At 43.9% G+C, this 17,573-nt stretch overlaps 2 protein-coding genes across 3 annotated transcripts in view; one reads left to right on the top strand and one right to left on the bottom strand.

Moving 5' to 3' along the window:
- LOC143355910 (unconventional myosin-XVIIIa) overlaps window positions 1-17,573 on the top strand; it is a 378,931-nt gene that overhangs the window by 105,265 nt on the left and 256,093 nt on the right. For both annotated transcript variants that reach the window (XM_076791094.1, XM_076791093.1), the window contains exon 5: window positions 3,028-3,162. In XM_076791094.1, coding sequence (XP_076647209.1) covers window positions 3,028-3,162 — 135 coding nt within the window. The remainder of the gene's footprint in view (window positions 1-3,027; window positions 3,163-17,573) is intronic.
- The window catches only part of LOC143355923 (general transcription factor II-I repeat domain-containing protein 2-like), a 341,246-nt gene that overhangs the window by 316,302 nt on the left and 7,371 nt on the right, over window positions 1-17,573 (bottom strand). The window lies entirely within an intron of this gene.

Here is a 17,573-nt window from a genome sequence, read left to right as displayed (position 1 = left end):
GGTCCGCTGATATGGCGCTCGCCACCTCCATGGTAACATGAAGGTCGTCACACAGACTTTCCCACCCGCCAAGAGGACACACGGAGGACGGCTGCGGGGGTGGCCCATGTCAAATCGACAATGGACCACCCGTTCCTCCGCACGCACGCAGCGACGGAGCCCCGGTTGACCAACCGGGTGTGATGCAGGCCTGCAGTGGCGCTCTTGTGCACCCTGTTACCCATATTTTAGTCACGCAAGGTGCTAAATTGAGGGGATGCTCGATGGCCTCGTCTGAGCAACGTACTCCTTCACGGGTCACTCTGTTCGCCTCTTCGTTCCCTTCGATTCGAGAGTGTCCTGGAACCCAAAGCAGGCTGTCATTGCTGTGGTTTGCCAGCTGTGCTCGCGCCATAGCGCAGTACTGAACGATGCTTGATTTGGTCACTATATTACATAGCGATCCAAGCGCCGTCCGGCTGTCACTGTAGATGTAGATGTGCTTGTTCCTGTATTCTCTGGCAAGGTTTATCTTGACACAAGCCAGGATGACAAACACTTCTTCTTGAAAAAGCGATGCGTGCTGCCCCAGTGCGTAAGACACGTTCGCCCTGGGTCTGACACTGCATATTTCTGCACCTGCACTGGTCCTGTTCTTGGAGCCGTCCATGAACCGGATAAGCCCCTGTGGAGAGAGTAGCTCCTTCGCATTTTAATCCCAGTCACATCTCCTCCTGAAGCGTGTTTTGTGGGCTACTTTGAAACTGTAATGCGGATCGTATTTGTCTCCACCACCCGGTAGGATCCAACCTAAGTCATCCGCGTCCTGCAGTCTCTACCTTCCTTCCAGACGGAGTCTTAACCCTTCGAGTGCTGTGCCGGAGTTATTTTTAACCCGCAGGCTTCAGGCCACGCACACAGTGACATAGGCTTCCCACCACCACTTTCACCGCTGTCCACACTTGCGTACGTTCCTATACCTGTTATCTCAAAGCGGCATTTGTCTTGTTCTCTAAGGTTCAAAACTTTACGGATAGCTTAGTCTCTTACGATACTTTGCTAAGGAAGATCGTGTGCGACAAGACGCAAATCGGTATTTTATATTGAAAAGTTGTCATGCTTCTGGTATCTATTGTCGTTTGGCATATTAGCGTTTATCTGGCATTTATTGTTGTTGTTTGATATGTCCGTACAATCAACAAAGGAGCAATACATGCAATAGAAATATTGAATAAATATTATTTTTTCATAAATCACGATGCTGTTATATAATACTATTCCTTATACTTGATTATCAGGTATATAACTGATTGTGAGTGAAACTCGAGGAAGCGTGAACGTGTACGTATTAGTGAAGTATTGGTGTGAGTCAAAGTGACTCCAGCACAGGACACCACGCTTCAGTAGTGGATTCGTTAAAGTCCAAGGGTAGTCACGTGACTTTTGCAGAGTCAGCAGGTCGGTAATTGCTGTACAATTTCCGTTCACAGCCTGCAGACACAGACTTAAGATCCGTCTTGGTCTTGAACCGACAGGTCTTAAGTCTGTAACTAAACTTGTCACATTTTTGCTCTATACTCTACATTATCGATATCATGAATTCTGACGCCAGAAAGCCATGCCGAAACGTGCATCAAATTTTTGGTTTTATTTCGTATAGAAGTAAGACAAAATACAGCTCAGTTTGTAACTCTTATTGATATTTTCTAGCACGACCTACCCTCGTATTCATCGAGAAAACTCATCCAATGACATAAAAATGCTTGGATTCCGTGGCATGCACATCATCAATTTTTTACCTACTTCTATTACTCACTTATATTACAAAATATCTGCACAATCTCGTCAGTTCATGACCAGCGCGCGCTGCATTGAACTTTCCTCTTTCGAATGAGCCCTTTCTTAGAGAAAAATATTCTCATATAAGGACGAAAAGTTGAGACACGTGAAACCATTTTTCGCCTATTTTTGTCGGTAACGATGTCACTGTACCTTATCGCGAATGTACGGAGTCTTGGCTCATAAAGGAAGGAAATAACTAAAGAACAATTCAGAAGAATTATATTTTTATCTTCAATCAAAATAAGTATTTTATTTAGAATACGTTTATAAGAACGTAGAAAAGGACAACGATATTCGCCGCTAGGTAACGGTCGCCGAGGACTGTAAATAGTTTCTTCTTTTACTTTATTGGCCAAAATCACAGCGGGGAAATGCTGCCGACGAGATCCTAGTATTCTTTGATGCAGCGCCGAACATAGAAAAGGACAGTGAAGCTCGAAAACTTCTTTATTTTTCATTATATTTCTATGGAACTTTCACCAACATATTCGTGGCATTTTTCTAATGAAAATGATACCAAATATGATATAATTCCGATAACATTTACATGTGTAATGAACGATGAAAATTTCGGACGCAAACAAGGACAGCGTCTGGGAAAGAAAGAGACGCGGAGAGTCAAAGCATTCAGGAAAGATGAAAGACTGGTGTGAGCTGAGGCCTTTAAATCAAAAGTTAAACTCTTTTATTATTAATTATTTTTTTACGAGACTTTCACTAATATATGTGTCCAAACACGATATAATTTGAATCATATTTAAACTAATTTTCCGTTAATGTAATTGTAATGGGAAGTAACTTTCATCGTTCATTACACAAGTAAATGTCATCGGAATTATATCATATTTGGTATCATTTTCATCAGAAAAATGCCACGAATATGTTGGTGTAAGTCTCATAAAAAAATAATTAAAAATAAAAATGTTTTGTTATTGGATTAGTAGTGGTCTCCTGGCATCACACCGATACACCTGACTTGTATTATGATATTCTCTTCGGTGACCTTGGCCTCAGATCTAAATTTCGAAACTAAAGTTCTTTTTGATTCATTTGAAAAATGAAATAATACAAGAGGAGTACAATGTATTTGTTCTTGATCCTTTTTAAATGGATCGTTAAGGAAATTAACGAAGCTTAAAAGTATCAGTTCTTATTACTTTCAAGTGTTAGGTGTTAAGTATTACATATTTGGTGTGATATTCGCAGGTGCAACCAGTAGCGGAACTGTCAGAATTATCAAGACGAGGTAACAACGACGGACAGCATATTAATCTTGCTGCTGCGAATATTCGTAGCGGCACGCTTCGACGGTCCGGTAGCCTGCGTTTCCAAGATAGTATGGTAAATACGTCTCAATTTTATCAATATTTTATTTTTGAAATAATGTCTGTCTTAATTTTTCCACTGCAATGTTAATCTTTTTTCTCTTGTATTGAAAATGTGTTAGAAATGAATACAGTGAATTCGCGTGTATGTCAGCAGCACGGGTTTTGATGTCGCTTATTTTGCGGATTCTTTGATCCGCGCCGAACGTAGAAAAGGACAGCAATACTCGGCGCCGAGGCCTCGATCGCCGAGGAGCGTAAATAGTTTTGTCCTATATTTTATTGGTCAAAGTCACAGCGGCAAATGCTGCCGACGAGATCTTACTATTCTCTGATGCAGTGCCGAACGTAGAAAATAACAGCGAAGCTCAAGTGGCCTCGGTCGCCGAGGAGTGTACAGTAAATTCTCATTACGAGTCAGTCCCGCCATTCTTTTTACTGACTCTTATACGAAATCGGAGGTTCTCGCCGAGGGTCACATTTGAAATACACAGGGCACGCTGGAAACCTAAGAGTCATATCCGTCTACAAGTCATACAAAACCTATGACCATTAAGCGCTTGTGACAAGAAGACTGAAAAAATGTCTTTCTCCGATACAATGTTGTACGGAAAAACGGACAGCGAAGCTAGAGACTCACCACCGCCGAAGAATGTGGCATACATTATCGGCTATATCGGTGTGAGACCAGAAGACCACTACTAATCCAATTATAAACCTTTTTTATTTTACGCTGTTTTCTTTTTTTTAATGAAACTTTTACCAACATATTCGTGACATTTTTCTGATTAAAATGAAACCAAATATGATATAATTCCGATGATATTTACTTGTGTAATGAACGATGAAGGTTCCGAACGCAGAGAAGGACAGCGTATGGGAAAGGAAGAGACGCGAAGAGTAGCGGCCGCCGGCACAGATCAAAGCCCGCGTGAGCGCAGGCCTTTAAATAAAAAATTTAACTTCTTTATTATCAATTATTTTTTTACAAAACTTTGACCAGTATATTTGTGGCATTATTCTGATTAAAATGATACCAAACGCGATATAATTCGGATCACATTTACACTAATTTTCCGTTAAGGTGATTGTAATGGGAAGTAACTTTCATCGTTTATTACACAAGTAAATATCATCGTGAAAAATGCCACGAATATGTTGGTGAATGTTTCATAGAAATATAATGAAAAATAAAGAAGTTTTGTAACCGGATTAGTAGTGGTCTTCTGGTCTCGCACCGCGGTGGTGTGAGTTTTTCTACTGATTCCAAATTGTAAGGTTGACACTGTCTCGTAATGAGAATTTACTGCAAACATAATACCAACATAACAAAACTTCTTTATTTTTCATTATTTTTTTATGGAACTTTCATCAACATATTCATGGCATTTTTATAATGAAAATTATACCAAATATGGTATAATTTCGATGATGTTTACATGTGTAGTGAATGATGAAAGTTTCGGACGCAAACAAGGACAGCGTATGCCAAAGTAAGAGAGTATATCTGTGGAATTTTTCTGATTAAAATGATACCAAACAGTGTATCATATTTACACTAATTTTCTGTTAACTTATGACGAGGATTCACTGTATCCTCGGAATGATATATTTGGTATCATTTTAATCAGAAAAATCCGAGGTCTCTCGAGCTTCTTGGCCCCTCATGGGGTATACCCCGCGATAGTGGGGGCCTCGGCGACATACGTATATCGCGAATTCACTGTACCCAAATACAAAAAAAAATCCGAAAAAAAATATTTCTGTTTGGATCGAACATGATTGGATTCCATATTCAAAAATTCACAACTTTGACCCTTTGTCTCTTTGACTCTTTGATCCTGAGATACGCCTCTCATTCCAACTATATGGGCTGATTTTACCCCTTCGATATGAACGACAGCCGCTAGAACAAACATGTGTCTAATAGTTTTACAAGAACTAGTCACTTCGGGATTGTCCCTTATCACTCTTCAGTTAACTTCTGAAGACTGCAAACCCCTGTTGTCACGGAATTAGTTCAAATTTTGCAGAGTTATAGATTCAGTTCTCCTAATTACGAAAATACCCCATTATAGGGGCAGACACTCAATAGTTTTCGAGATATTTATAATTTAAGTTTCGACGTAACCATAAAATGCTAATTTAGTTCACGGCGTCATGACGTCGCAGTTTGGCGTAGCGGTAGAGAGGCGAACTTGTACGCCATAGGTCTGATTGTGAGTTCGAATTAATTTCGAAGTAATTTTTTAAAAATCCATTTTAGATGCTCAATAAATTTTAAATAATATATTTTTCCCCACTACAGAACTGATTATTTTACAGAAGAAATACTAGATCTATCACTACATACACAAAAGATTTTTTATATTATACTTCCATTGCTTTCAGGTACGATTGATATTATACAAACTCCAGGAAGCGTAATGGCGAGCCACATCAACCGTTTTGGTTACTATTTATTGTGTCTTGTGTAGTATTTTAATGTTATTTTTTATTTTTTGTTCTTATGTATAATTTCTAATTATTATCTTTTGTGTATGTTGTGATAAATCTAGCATTTCTTCTGTAAAATAATAAGTATCGTTTTCAATTAGTCCCTTAGTCAGTAAAAATATATTAATTAAAATTTATTTACCATCCAAAATGTATTTTTACGTGTGAAATATTAAAAAAAAATAAGTTCCCAACGAAGGGATACGAACCTGGGCCTCCGACGTACAAACTTTAGCTCGCTGCCGCTACGCCACACCTTGGTGACGTTGTAAACTAAATTGGCATTTTTACGGTTATATTGAAACTTTAATTACAAATATCTCGAATATCCCTATAATGGTGCATTTTCGTAATCAGGAGAACTAAATCTATAACTCTGCAAGATCTGAACTAAATCCGTGACGACAAGGGTTTGTAGTCTCCTTGTAAGTAGTATAATAACTCATACCAAAAATTTGATTTTTTTATTTGTAATGCAAAACTCTTTACAAAATTATATGTATATACACATACACATATGTAATACGAGATGCACGTGTGCGTGAGCGGCTTCGCTTCTCTGCGCGAGACGCTGAACCGCGTCGATGTCGCTCGATTGGCGATAGCGTTTTGTTTTCGGCGGCGGCGCTGGGCCTAGCGTGACGGAACAGTGTCAGTCGCACAATAAAACCCGGACAGAAAGCATCGAACCTCTTACACATACGCATACATATATGTACGTATAAAAGTATTCAGTTTTTCACTTTAAATTTTCTTGAACACTTTTACAGCCGTCATGTAGCTATTATTTTTATGAAATTCTAAAAACAGTATAATAAGCACATTATAAGTAATATAATAAGACTGATGAATATCGCGTTATACGCTCTATTTTCGGTTAATGACATAATGTATGAACGTATTGACAGTAGTCAAGGCCGACCCAAGGCACGATGCAAGTGATGTACAGCATCAGGGCGTCCCCGTAGGGGAGTGCCTTACAAGATTTTTTTTTTTAAATAAAATATATACTGTTTCTAAAATTTTTAAATGTCAACCAAATTCGATGTCAAAATAAATTTTATTTTAAATATTTTATATATTTTAAATAAGCTAGTATGAAAATTTTAAAACACGTGCCAGTATGATTCCAGTTAGTTTTTTTGGCGTCATTGAAGAACTTTATAATTTTTTTTGTAGTTCTACTAAGAGATGGGACATTTCAAAAAATAGCTTATTAATTAATACTAGAACCTTTACCTGCAACTAGATAGGAATCTAGAGTTCAAGTCCTGCGACCATTAAGATATGAAATAGGGAAAATATACAGCGCATTAATAGAAATTTTCTAAAACAATAATAACGACTACAACAGTCGACATAAGGCTCAGAGTTTAGCTAAAAAAATTAAAAATTTTTTATTTATTTGTTCTACTATTTTATGGTATGAAGTATTAAGCAAAGTTATTGTTGTAAGTCAAATGTTAGAAGGTGTTAATCAGCATTTAAAAAATGCATTAGATGCATTAGACAATGTAATATGTGTCATATAGGAATTCAGTACAGATAAAGGTTTTAATGAAATTTTAGAATCTGCAAAAGAACTAGCTACAGAGTTAGAAATTGCGCCAGAATTTATCCCGTCAATAAATGTACCAAGACGTAATATTAAGAAACAGTTTAGTTACGAATCTGCCGATGAAACACCGATTGATCCTAACGATAAAAAAATATTTTTTCAATGCTATTTTAAATACATTAATAAACTCTTTAGAAGAATGATTTAGTAAAAAAAGAAGAACTTAAAAATGACAATGATTATTTTCAATTCTTTTATGATATCAAAGAGATAAAAAATATGGACAAAGAAATTTTAAGAAAACATTGTAACGACATTGGAAGTATGCTTAAGGATGGTACAGACGGGGGTGTCCCACTTGGACTCCGACCGATTGGACACGTCCCGATTGGACTGTCCCGATTGGACTGTCCCGATTGGACTGTCCCGATTGGACGCGTTCCTTTTGGACGCCGTGCCGATTCGACTCGTGCCGTTTGGACGCCGTAGTGGTTGCATTCATGGCGTTTCGACGCCGTAAATTTTATAATCATTGCTTTTCGAAGTCTACATATGGTGATATTATATTGTGAAATATATGGTTAAATATGATTTGGAATCTGTTAAATTTGGATCTGAATTTTTATTTTTGTGGTTAGGGTTAGGGTTAGGGTTAGGGAACGTCACGAATCCAACCGCCACGGCGTCCAAACGGCACGAGTTCAATCGGCACGGCTCCAAACGGCACGAGTCGAATCGGCACGGAGTCCAAAAGGAAACCGTCCAATCGGGACGTGTCCAATCGGTCGGAGTCCAACTGGGCATCACCCGTGCAGACAAGGATATTGTAAGAGTGTATTTAATTCGCGCGCCACATTTTATGTTGGCAATCCTGTGTGTTGCTGTGTGTATGAGATTGCGTCGCTGTTTGCTGCGTCTCTTCTGTTTTGTCCCTCGAGCAGTTAACACATGGTTCTTTATAAGTCGTTGTATGTCGGAGGCTGGGCGGAGTCTTCCATCCTCGGACCCTACGGAGATTGACCGGCGTCGTTCTCCATCGATTCACCCGTTTTGCACTTACGCGATTCTCGAACAGACTCTACGCAAACACAATGCCCGATCTCGTAGCGCAACGCGAGACACGTCAACGAGCCCACGGGCCTGACAGAATATTCGCGAGTCTCTTTTGGGTCTTCCCTTTTCGCTAGTCCTCACGAAAAGTCACTTTTCTCAAAACTGGTCTTTACTCTATCGTAGCCGAAACTATTCTGCCGCCCGTGATCACGTTCAACAGAGTCCCAGCCCATTATTTTCCAGGGACCCTATTTCGCATCTCCCTTTGCGCCGCGCGCGATGAGGGGTAAGACAGGTAAACAGGGACTGTTTTGTTGCCCCTTCGCAGGGCAATTACCAGGGTACGTCCAAGCTTCGGGCTCCAAACTATTCTAAAGTCCGCGCATAATTACTAAATGTCTAAATTGTTATTTTACATGTAAACTTAATCCTATACAACAAATAGGCGTTACACGTCGTTGCCGACGGGGTGCGTCGCTGCCATCACGCCCCGACATATACAGGGTGGCCCACATAACTCTTAACAGGTCAATATCTTGAAAACTATGCCGTCGATTTTAAAGTTCTTGGTCTTAAATTGCATGGATCTGAAGGGCCTTTCTAATTACATAAACGTGAAGTGGCGCCCCCCTTCCCCTTTAAAGGAGGCCGGGGTAACTTTATAATTTTAAATAGAACCCCCTGTGGCGGACCCCTTGGAGAAGGGTTGATGGGACCCAGGTAGGAGTGTTGTCAGCGGGCTGGGACCTTGGCCGTATTTGGTCGCCAGGCCCAAGCTCTTCGCGAGCGCACATTTAGCCGCCGGAAGTCCGTTCCTACCTGGTGTGCACATTTGGCGACCAGGTTCGGTGTTTTTCCGTGACGTGCACATTTGGCCGCCAATCCTCGACTTTCGCCAGGACACGAGTGGTCGGTTCAAGGACACGAACTTTCTCCAATGGGCACGTCCAGGAAAGCGACATCCCCACCCCAGAAGTTTCCTTATTTGAAGGGGGGACACGGGGATAGATAGAAGCACGAATTCTAACGGACGACGGAGTTAGTTGTCTGGTGTCGTCTACCCGGTGTATAGCACGTTTCGTATCGTTGACATTGTGTCTCGTCGTCATTTCGTTTTTGTTCTTGTTACGCTGTTGAGTTTTTGTTTTGTTAATAAACTGTTATTGTTACTTTGGGCGAACTTTCACTCATACCCGAACACAAACTCTAAACCCCCTATAAAACGTTACATATTTAGATTCTACAGGAAAAAACAAGTAAATATTGTCTGAAACATTTTTTTGTCAGATGATTCCATAATGAGATATAACAGTTTCAAGTTTACGAATAAGCAAAGGACTCAAGCGCGTATACATAATTCCATAACGCTATTTCCGAGCGCTACAAGTAAGTACGTACCTACAGTCGGGGGTGATATTAAGTGGACACTTACAAATCGCATAACTTTTTTTAAATTGGTCCAAATTACCTGTATTTTTTTTAGATGCTAGACCGACTAGTTTGCTAGGCAAGGAGTAAACAAAAATTTCTTTAAATTGCAATTGGTTGAAATGATAAAGAAATGAAAAATGACGATTTTTCAACTTTTTTATCTGAGCCTTCAACGATAATTTAAGAAATGTGTTTTGTAGATTCCGGTATCTTACGTACAAACTGAAAATTTCACTGAAATCGGTCAACGTTACAATGAGCTACAAATGTTTAAAGTTGATCACATAAGGACGAAATTCCCTGACAAGGCCGAAAATCTGCGACTTTCACCCTTAACCCTTTCGTTACGGGTGCCGTGTGTATACGGCATCCACGTGGCGAGCCGTGTGTACGGGTGCTGTCTATAGCCGGCATCCACGCGACGACCTATGTGTACGGGTGCCGCCTATATCCGGCAACTTGTAAAAACCGAAAAGACTACCGACGTTCATCGTGCACACTTTTCGGCGCGATGCCCCGTTCAGTGGCGTCACTCCGGCGGAGCGGACTGCCGTAACCAAAAGGTTAAGCTCTCACCTTGAAACGTTTGTAGCTCATTGCAACATTTACCGATTTCGATGAAATTTTCAGTATGCATATAAGTTACCGAAACCTACAAAACGCATTTTTTAAAAATCATCATCTTTTCATTTCTTTATCATTGCAACCAATTGCAATCTAAAGAAATTTTTGTTTACTCATTGTCTAACAAACTAATCGGTCTAACATTGCGACGAAACGGCGAAATTCGCGTTCCGTCGCGAGCTCGCACAACGGACCCAAGTGCGAGCCAATCCGCAACAGTCCCGAGCGCGAACCAATCAGAGCACGCCGCCGCTTCGCGAACATTTCGCGAGGCGGCGCGCCCTTCGTAGTCCGCGCTTTCCCAATAAATATCGGAGCAAACCGCGACTAACTCGGAGTTGGCTGGGAGCTGCTCACCGGGAACTATCCCGAGCTCCTGACCACTCGCAGCCGCGTGTGAACACGCATACTACGGCTTCTTCCGTGTGTGTGTGCGAGCACGCTGGTGCCAGGTGGAACGCGTACTACGGCTTCTTCCGTGTGCGTGCGAAACCAGTACCGCGAGGAAGTCTCGAGCAAGCAGACGGACGGGAGCAATGTCTCTGGGCACTACTGCTCGTCGCGCGCTCCGGCTCTCTCCCCACTACCCGATTCCTTTCCGTCGATCCTGCGAAATTCGCTCACCGGCCCGCGACCAGGAGTCGCGTCACATTCGTGACAGTCCTCGTCGGATCGCAGCCGCGTTCGGAGCTCGTCCTGTACGAGTGACGACGCTGGTGACGGGAGCTCGTTCTCTGGGAACGTCCGGGTGCGAGCGACCCCCACCGCGATCTGACTGGGGGCGACGGGTGGGGCGTCCCGTCGGTCCGGAGTCGGAGTGGATTCGCGGCCATCGTGCGCTCGGCCATCAGCGAGGAAACACCAGTTCACTAGTATCTCGCCGAGCCGCGGTGGTTCCCACCGACCAACCGTAGACCCGGAATCCCGGGAATCCACCGAGTCGGAGAAACACCGTATCACGATACCGCTCCGTATTCCGCCGTAACAGCGAGTCCCGATCGCTCCGTATTCCCGTCGTAAGAGCGAGTCCTGATCGCTCCGCGTCCCGCCGTAAAATAGCGAGTCCTGATCGCTCCGCGTTCCCGCCGTAACAGCGAATCCTGATCGCTCCGTATTTCCGCCGTAACAGCGAATCCCGTTCGCTCCGCGTTTCCGCCGTAAAGTAGCGAGTCCTGATCGCTCCGCGTTTCCGCCGTAGAATAGCGAGTCCCGATCGCTCCGCATTTCCGTCGTAAAAGCGAGTCTTGATCGCTCCGCGTTCCGCCGTTACTTTCGCGTATATTAGATTTAAGGTACAATTATAATAACGTGTCGCCTCCTCGCGCTGATTGCAGCCAGCCGTCTCACCGGAACCCGCCAGCCGGGACTCACCGTCTCGACCCGGGGCAAACCGCCGCCGGCAATAAAGCTTATTTGTTTCGTAAACAGCCTCCGTTATTTCACCTGCTGTCCTCTCCGCCGACCCTGGCCGCTGAGCAAATCCAGGAGAGGACAGAACGAACCTTCCTTTCGCGGTTAAACGCTCGCGTAGGAAAACGCAACCGTTACAACATCTAAAAAAAAATTCAAGTCATTTGGACCAATTTTTAAAAAGATATGCAACTTTTAAGAGTGTCCACTTAATAACGTCCCCGACTGTACAAGTCGAAACTTCAAACTGTTATATCTCATTATGGAAACATCTGACAAAAAAATGTTTCAGGCAAAATTTACTTGTTTTTTCCTGTAGAATCTGTTAAGGCAAGAACCCTACAAATGACTTTATGGTACGGTCGACCATCTGGGAGTTTTCAGCAATTTCTTTCAAGCATCGAGCTATTGTAATTTCTTTAGCGGACCGGTCTGCAGCCAACATGTGGCACATAAAAATAAAGAGATTTAGAGGGTTGTGAAGGCCATGCCATCGTTTTAGTCTCCCAGGTCCAAGAAACCGTACCATAAAATCCCAAGGCGAGAGTAACCGGGAATCGGCAACAGCTGTCCTGACCGGCCGGAATTTCCCGTCGTTAGCGGACATCCGCCCACCCGCGAGCGCGAGCGGCCCGGTAACCCCACCAAAGACAGCGCGCCTCGGGCGCATTGGAAGGGGCAGCCAATTTTCCGACTCCTCGGAAAATCGGGAACCGCCCCTAAGGCCCCACCCTTGGGCACATAGGAAAGGGGAAACGGGGAGCGGTTTTCGAAGGTGCCAGGGACCGCAGCAAAAACAGACCAGAAGTATAGAGTCCTCCAAGCAGGAAGCACAGTCTGAAACATAGAGTCCTCCAAGGAGGAAACCAGAGAAGCATAGAGTTCTCCGAGCAGGGAGACTGTATTAAAATTGTAACACTTGGGTACGCGCATCGTCCAAGTTACGCGGCCGTTTTCAATAAATTCAGTTGTGAAAACCCAGAACCACTAAGTGTCAAGTCAGTCCCACATCAGTGGGTGGTCCTTCGAGTGTAGTCGGCACCAAGTGCAATAATCAAGAAGATCTCGCTTGGTTTAGCGAGCGAGACCTTAACAGAATCTAAATATGTAACGTTTTATAGGGGGTTCCATTTAAAATTATAAAGGTGCCCCGGTCCCCTTTAAAGGGAAAGGGGGGCGCCACTTCACGCTTATGTAATTAGAAAGGCCCTTCAGATCCGTGCAATTTAAGACCAAGAACTTTAAAATCGATGGCATAGTTTTCGAGATATTGAGCTGTTAAGAGTTATGTGGGCCACCCTGTATATCAAGAAGTGCATTCTGCTATTGACTTTAACAGATATAAGTGCATTAGAATTATTTGATGAATTGAAGCTTTCAGGTGACTTTGTAGATTGTGGGGCAATGGATGAAATGAATAAAGCCTTGTCCGCTCGTATGTCTCTTTATTCGCGCGAACAGTCGACTGCCCTGATCACGATGCTTGAATCAGAGCGAATGCCCGATCGCCTGCCTTCGACTGTCGATCTTCGCTGTCGCTAGTCGACTGTTTGACAAACGACGACCGTCCTCGTAACCGATTTTCGAGTGTTTCTCTGCGGCAGAGTTGGGCATTATTCAGATAAAAAATTATTTAAATAACGATTCGAATAAAAGATACTTCATCTTTATTCGTTATTCGAAGGTTCGAATAAAAAAAGTATCTTTATCCGACGAGTATCGGATAAATACTTTTATTCGACGAGAATTTATCCGACGAATAAAGATAATTTTTTTTATTCGAAGCGGATTTATTCGAACTTCGAATAATTTTTTCATCTTTTATCTGTATCTTTTATTCGAAGGCTTCGAATAAATCTTCGAATAACTTTTGCCGAGCGCCCAGCATCAAAGACCCAGCGACGACAGACGACATACAATGTAAGCGGATGGAGAATCGCGCACGAATGAAAGTTTAAACTTTTAGATTTTTCAACATATCCTCATAAAATTGTAACGAGCGAATGGAGGGGATTTTCCTGATGAAAATGAGGTCCAATTCGAGTGTAATCGAACAAATTTCACTGATACCTAATTTTACGATAAAAATTACAGTCTCATTAAAGACAGTCCAAATGATGTCGTGTTTGGACTCATTTCGATCGGAACAAGCTCTACAACTCGTTCGTCTTAACAATATTGTTCTGATTAAAAACATACAAGCATAAATTGCCAATAATGCACGATTCTCCGTCTGCTTACATTGTAGGCTGTTGGTCGGTCGCTGGTCTTTGAAGTTCCGAGCTCGCAGAGTCGCCAGATATCGGTGTGAAACAACTACCAATCCAATTGCAAAACTTCATTGTTTTTCAAGATTCTTTTATGGGACTTGCGCCAACTAATTCGTGGCATTCTTCTGATTAAAATGACACTAAACACGGTACAAATTGGACTGTATTTAGCATTTTTATCCGTAGATTTATTCGAAGGCTTCGAATAAATCTTCAGATAACTTTTGCCAGTTCGACGAATAAACGGCGACGACGGCCGACGAGGACCGACGAGCGCCGAACGTCGAAGACCCAGCGACTGCCAAACGGCATACAATGTAAGCGGATGGAGAATCGTGCATTATTGGCAATTTATGCTTTTATGTTTTTAATCATAACAATATTGTTAATACGAATGAGTTGTAGAGCTTATCCCGATCAAAATGAGTCCAAACACGACATCATTTGGACTGTCTTTAATGAGATTGTAATTTTTATCGTAACATTACGTATCAGTGAAACTTGTTCGATTACACTCGAATTGGACCTCATTTTCATCAGGAAAATCCCCTCCATTCGCTCGTTACAATTTTATGAGGATATGTTGAAAAATCTAAAAGTTTAAACTATCATTCGTGCGCGATTCTCCATCCGCTTACATTGTATGTCGTCTGTCGTCGCTGGGTCTTTGATGCTGGGCGCTCGGCAAAAGTTATTCGAAGATTTATTCGAAGCCTTCGAATAAAAGATACAGATAAAAGATGAAAAAATTATTCGAAGTTCGAATAAATCCGCTTCGAATAAAAAAAATTATCTTTATTCGTCCGATAAATTCTTGTCGGATAAAAGTATTTATCCGATACTCGTCGGATAAAGATACTTTTTTTATTCGAACCTTCGAATAACGAATAAAAATATTTTTATCTTTTATTCGTTATTCGAAATTTTTATTTAGATAAATATTTTGCCCAACTCTGCTCTGCGGCTTCCCGAGGACGGTCGTCGCCTCGCATACAATATATGTTGGCGCTCCGACGGCGTGCTCGTTGCACGGGCCGCCACATAGATCTTAATATGAATTCAGATACAATTGACATATTAAATTTCATTTGTGCCAACAATTTGGAGTGTGTATTTGGAAATGTCACCATTCATCTACGAATGTTGTTTAACTTTGCCCGTAACATTTGCTTCTGCCGAAAGATCTTTCTCGAGATTAAAAATAATAAAAAATCACTTAAGGTCATCCATGTCACAAGATCGGCTTGCAGGTTTATCAATAATTGCAATAGAACATGATGTTAGAACACAAAAGTAAAATTTTGATATCAATGTTTGCTTATAAATTTAATTTTGTTAAGAATTTATAATACGAGTAAATCCGTTTTGTTTTGTGTGTACTACTTTGTACTTATGTAGCGTTTTATGTCATTAATTGCATTACATTGTATTCCAGGTACTCTATAAAGATTTATAGAAAATTAAATTACTAATAACAATATTATATTTTTATTTTTTTTATTACCCGAAAATTAGCCACTATTGTCTTTAAAAAAATATAGGGGGGATGGCGCTATAAAAGAACTTCGCACCAGAGCGCCGACTATCCTAGGGCGAGCCCTTTTTTTTGTGAGGTATCGCTTTTCGCATACCCCAGCTCCCTGCGGAGAGCCGGGGTTATGTGGGACTATCTCAAGGGGGAGGACCCCTCAAGACTACCCACTAAAACCTCACGCCCACCGAAGCTATAGGGGAGGTGCCTGGATCACGCGAGTACTCAACAGGACACCTCCAAGCTAACATCATACCCCGGGGAGGGGATTAGCCTACCCTATTGCCTACGCTACAAGACCCCAGGCGGAGGGACCCGCCGTGTGTCCCCATCCCTGGAGCCTTCGGATTGGGCTTCCCGAGCCCCAGCTCGGTCCACCCACAGCTCCCGGAGTCTTCGTGCCCCGCTCGGAGCCGGTATCCCGAAGGAACCAGCCCCGCCGAGGCAAGAAGACGACGCCACCGGAAGGAAGGGCCGTCGGAGGCGCGATCCGGCACGCCCCGACCCTTCCCACCCAAAACCCCCCACGGATCCCCCTCCCCTGTCGTGGAGGGACGGACCGGCACCCCCATACCGGGAAATTAACCCGGGGGGTGCCGCCCCTGCAGGGAGGAGCCATGCTCACCCCGGGGCCCGGGTCAGCTCTCACCCCGGGCCCCCAATGGTGGGGGCAAATCAAGGCGCGTGGAGTTTCCCCGCGCCAATCCCGCTCCGCCCCCCTCTCCCCGGGGCACCAGTTGGCGCGAGGGAGACCCCCGCGCCCTCCCTTCCCTCGCCACCCCACTCGTGGAGGGCACACGTCGGCGCGGGGTCGTCCCCGCGCCCACACACGCGTAGCCGAGCCCGGGTCCCTTCCCCGGGCCTGCTCGGCGGCCTCCTTCTCCGTCATCACGACTTCGGAGAAGGAGGCCACCGACATCCACGACCTCTCGCTGCCGGCCATGTGGTCGACCACGGTCGCCAGCGAGAGGTCCCACCCGCCCACTGTGGCTCTAAGGACACGGCGCGGCTCTGCCTAAGCAGGGCACTCCTCCAAGGTATGCCGCGCCGTGTCCACATCTTCGCCGCAGTGGTGGCACTGCGCAGTCGGCTCCCACCCCACCCCATACTCTCCGAAGCAGCCATAGCCGCAGAGCACCTGCGTGAGGCGGAAGGTCAACCTTCCCCGCCTCCTGCACCATATATCGAATATGGGCAGGAGGGCCCGGACAATCGGACGTGTGGAGGGCGCCAACAGCGCCAACAGAGCCCTCCACTCCGAAAATACTTCCGTCCGTACCTGGCGATTCAGGCCCTCGAGCTCCTCCCCCTCCCCGCGCGTGAGATCCACCCCCGGCGGGCGGCGGAAGGAGCGGGCGATGTGGTACAGCTTCGCCCTCTCCGCCGCCACCACATGGAAGGGTGGAACCACGGCGAGGAGTTCCGCCGCCTCGGCGGAAATGGTGCGGTAACCCCGTATGGCCCGCAGAGCCAGCCGGCGCCGCACTCTTTCCAAGAGTGCTTGGCTGCGCCGGCTGGCCCCGAGCGAGCGATGCCATACGGTTGCCCCAGGGCAATCGACTGCACCACCTCCATATAGAGGCGACGTACTTTCAAATCCGGCCCCCCGACATTCGGCAGCAGCCGCGCGAAGTCGGCTGCCGTCCTCTCCTGTCGGAGGGCGAGGAGCTCGAAGTATCCTTCGAATCGCCAGCGGCCGTCTATGACCAGGCCCAGGTACCTCATCTTGGGCCCGTCCTAGGGCGGGCCCTGATATTAATATAACATTACGTTTTAGCTGCAAAAATAGACAGGCAATTTTTCTTGAAACTAGTTGAACTATCCGAAATCTGATTAGACATAAACAATGCATAATAAGTTAACTGTCATTAGCAATTACAGTTGGTCATTACTTTGAAATGTATATTAATTACAAAAACTTAAGGTTGTATAAAATTAAATGAATAAAAATTGGCTTTAAAATTTGAATGCTATAGCATTCATGTCATTTTGCATCGCTATGAAAATGAATGCTATAGCATTCACGTCCGCGAATGTGTTAATAGGCGTTCAAA

The sequence above is a fragment of the Halictus rubicundus genome, chromosome 7 (genome assembly GCF_050948215.1).
Source record: "Halictus rubicundus isolate RS-2024b chromosome 7, iyHalRubi1_principal, whole genome shotgun sequence".
In the NCBI taxonomy this organism is placed as follows: Eukaryota; Metazoa; Arthropoda; class Insecta; order Hymenoptera; family Halictidae; genus Halictus; species Halictus rubicundus.
The sequence above is the reverse complement of the archived record's forward strand: the minus strand, read 5'-3'. Positions and strand labels throughout refer to the sequence as shown.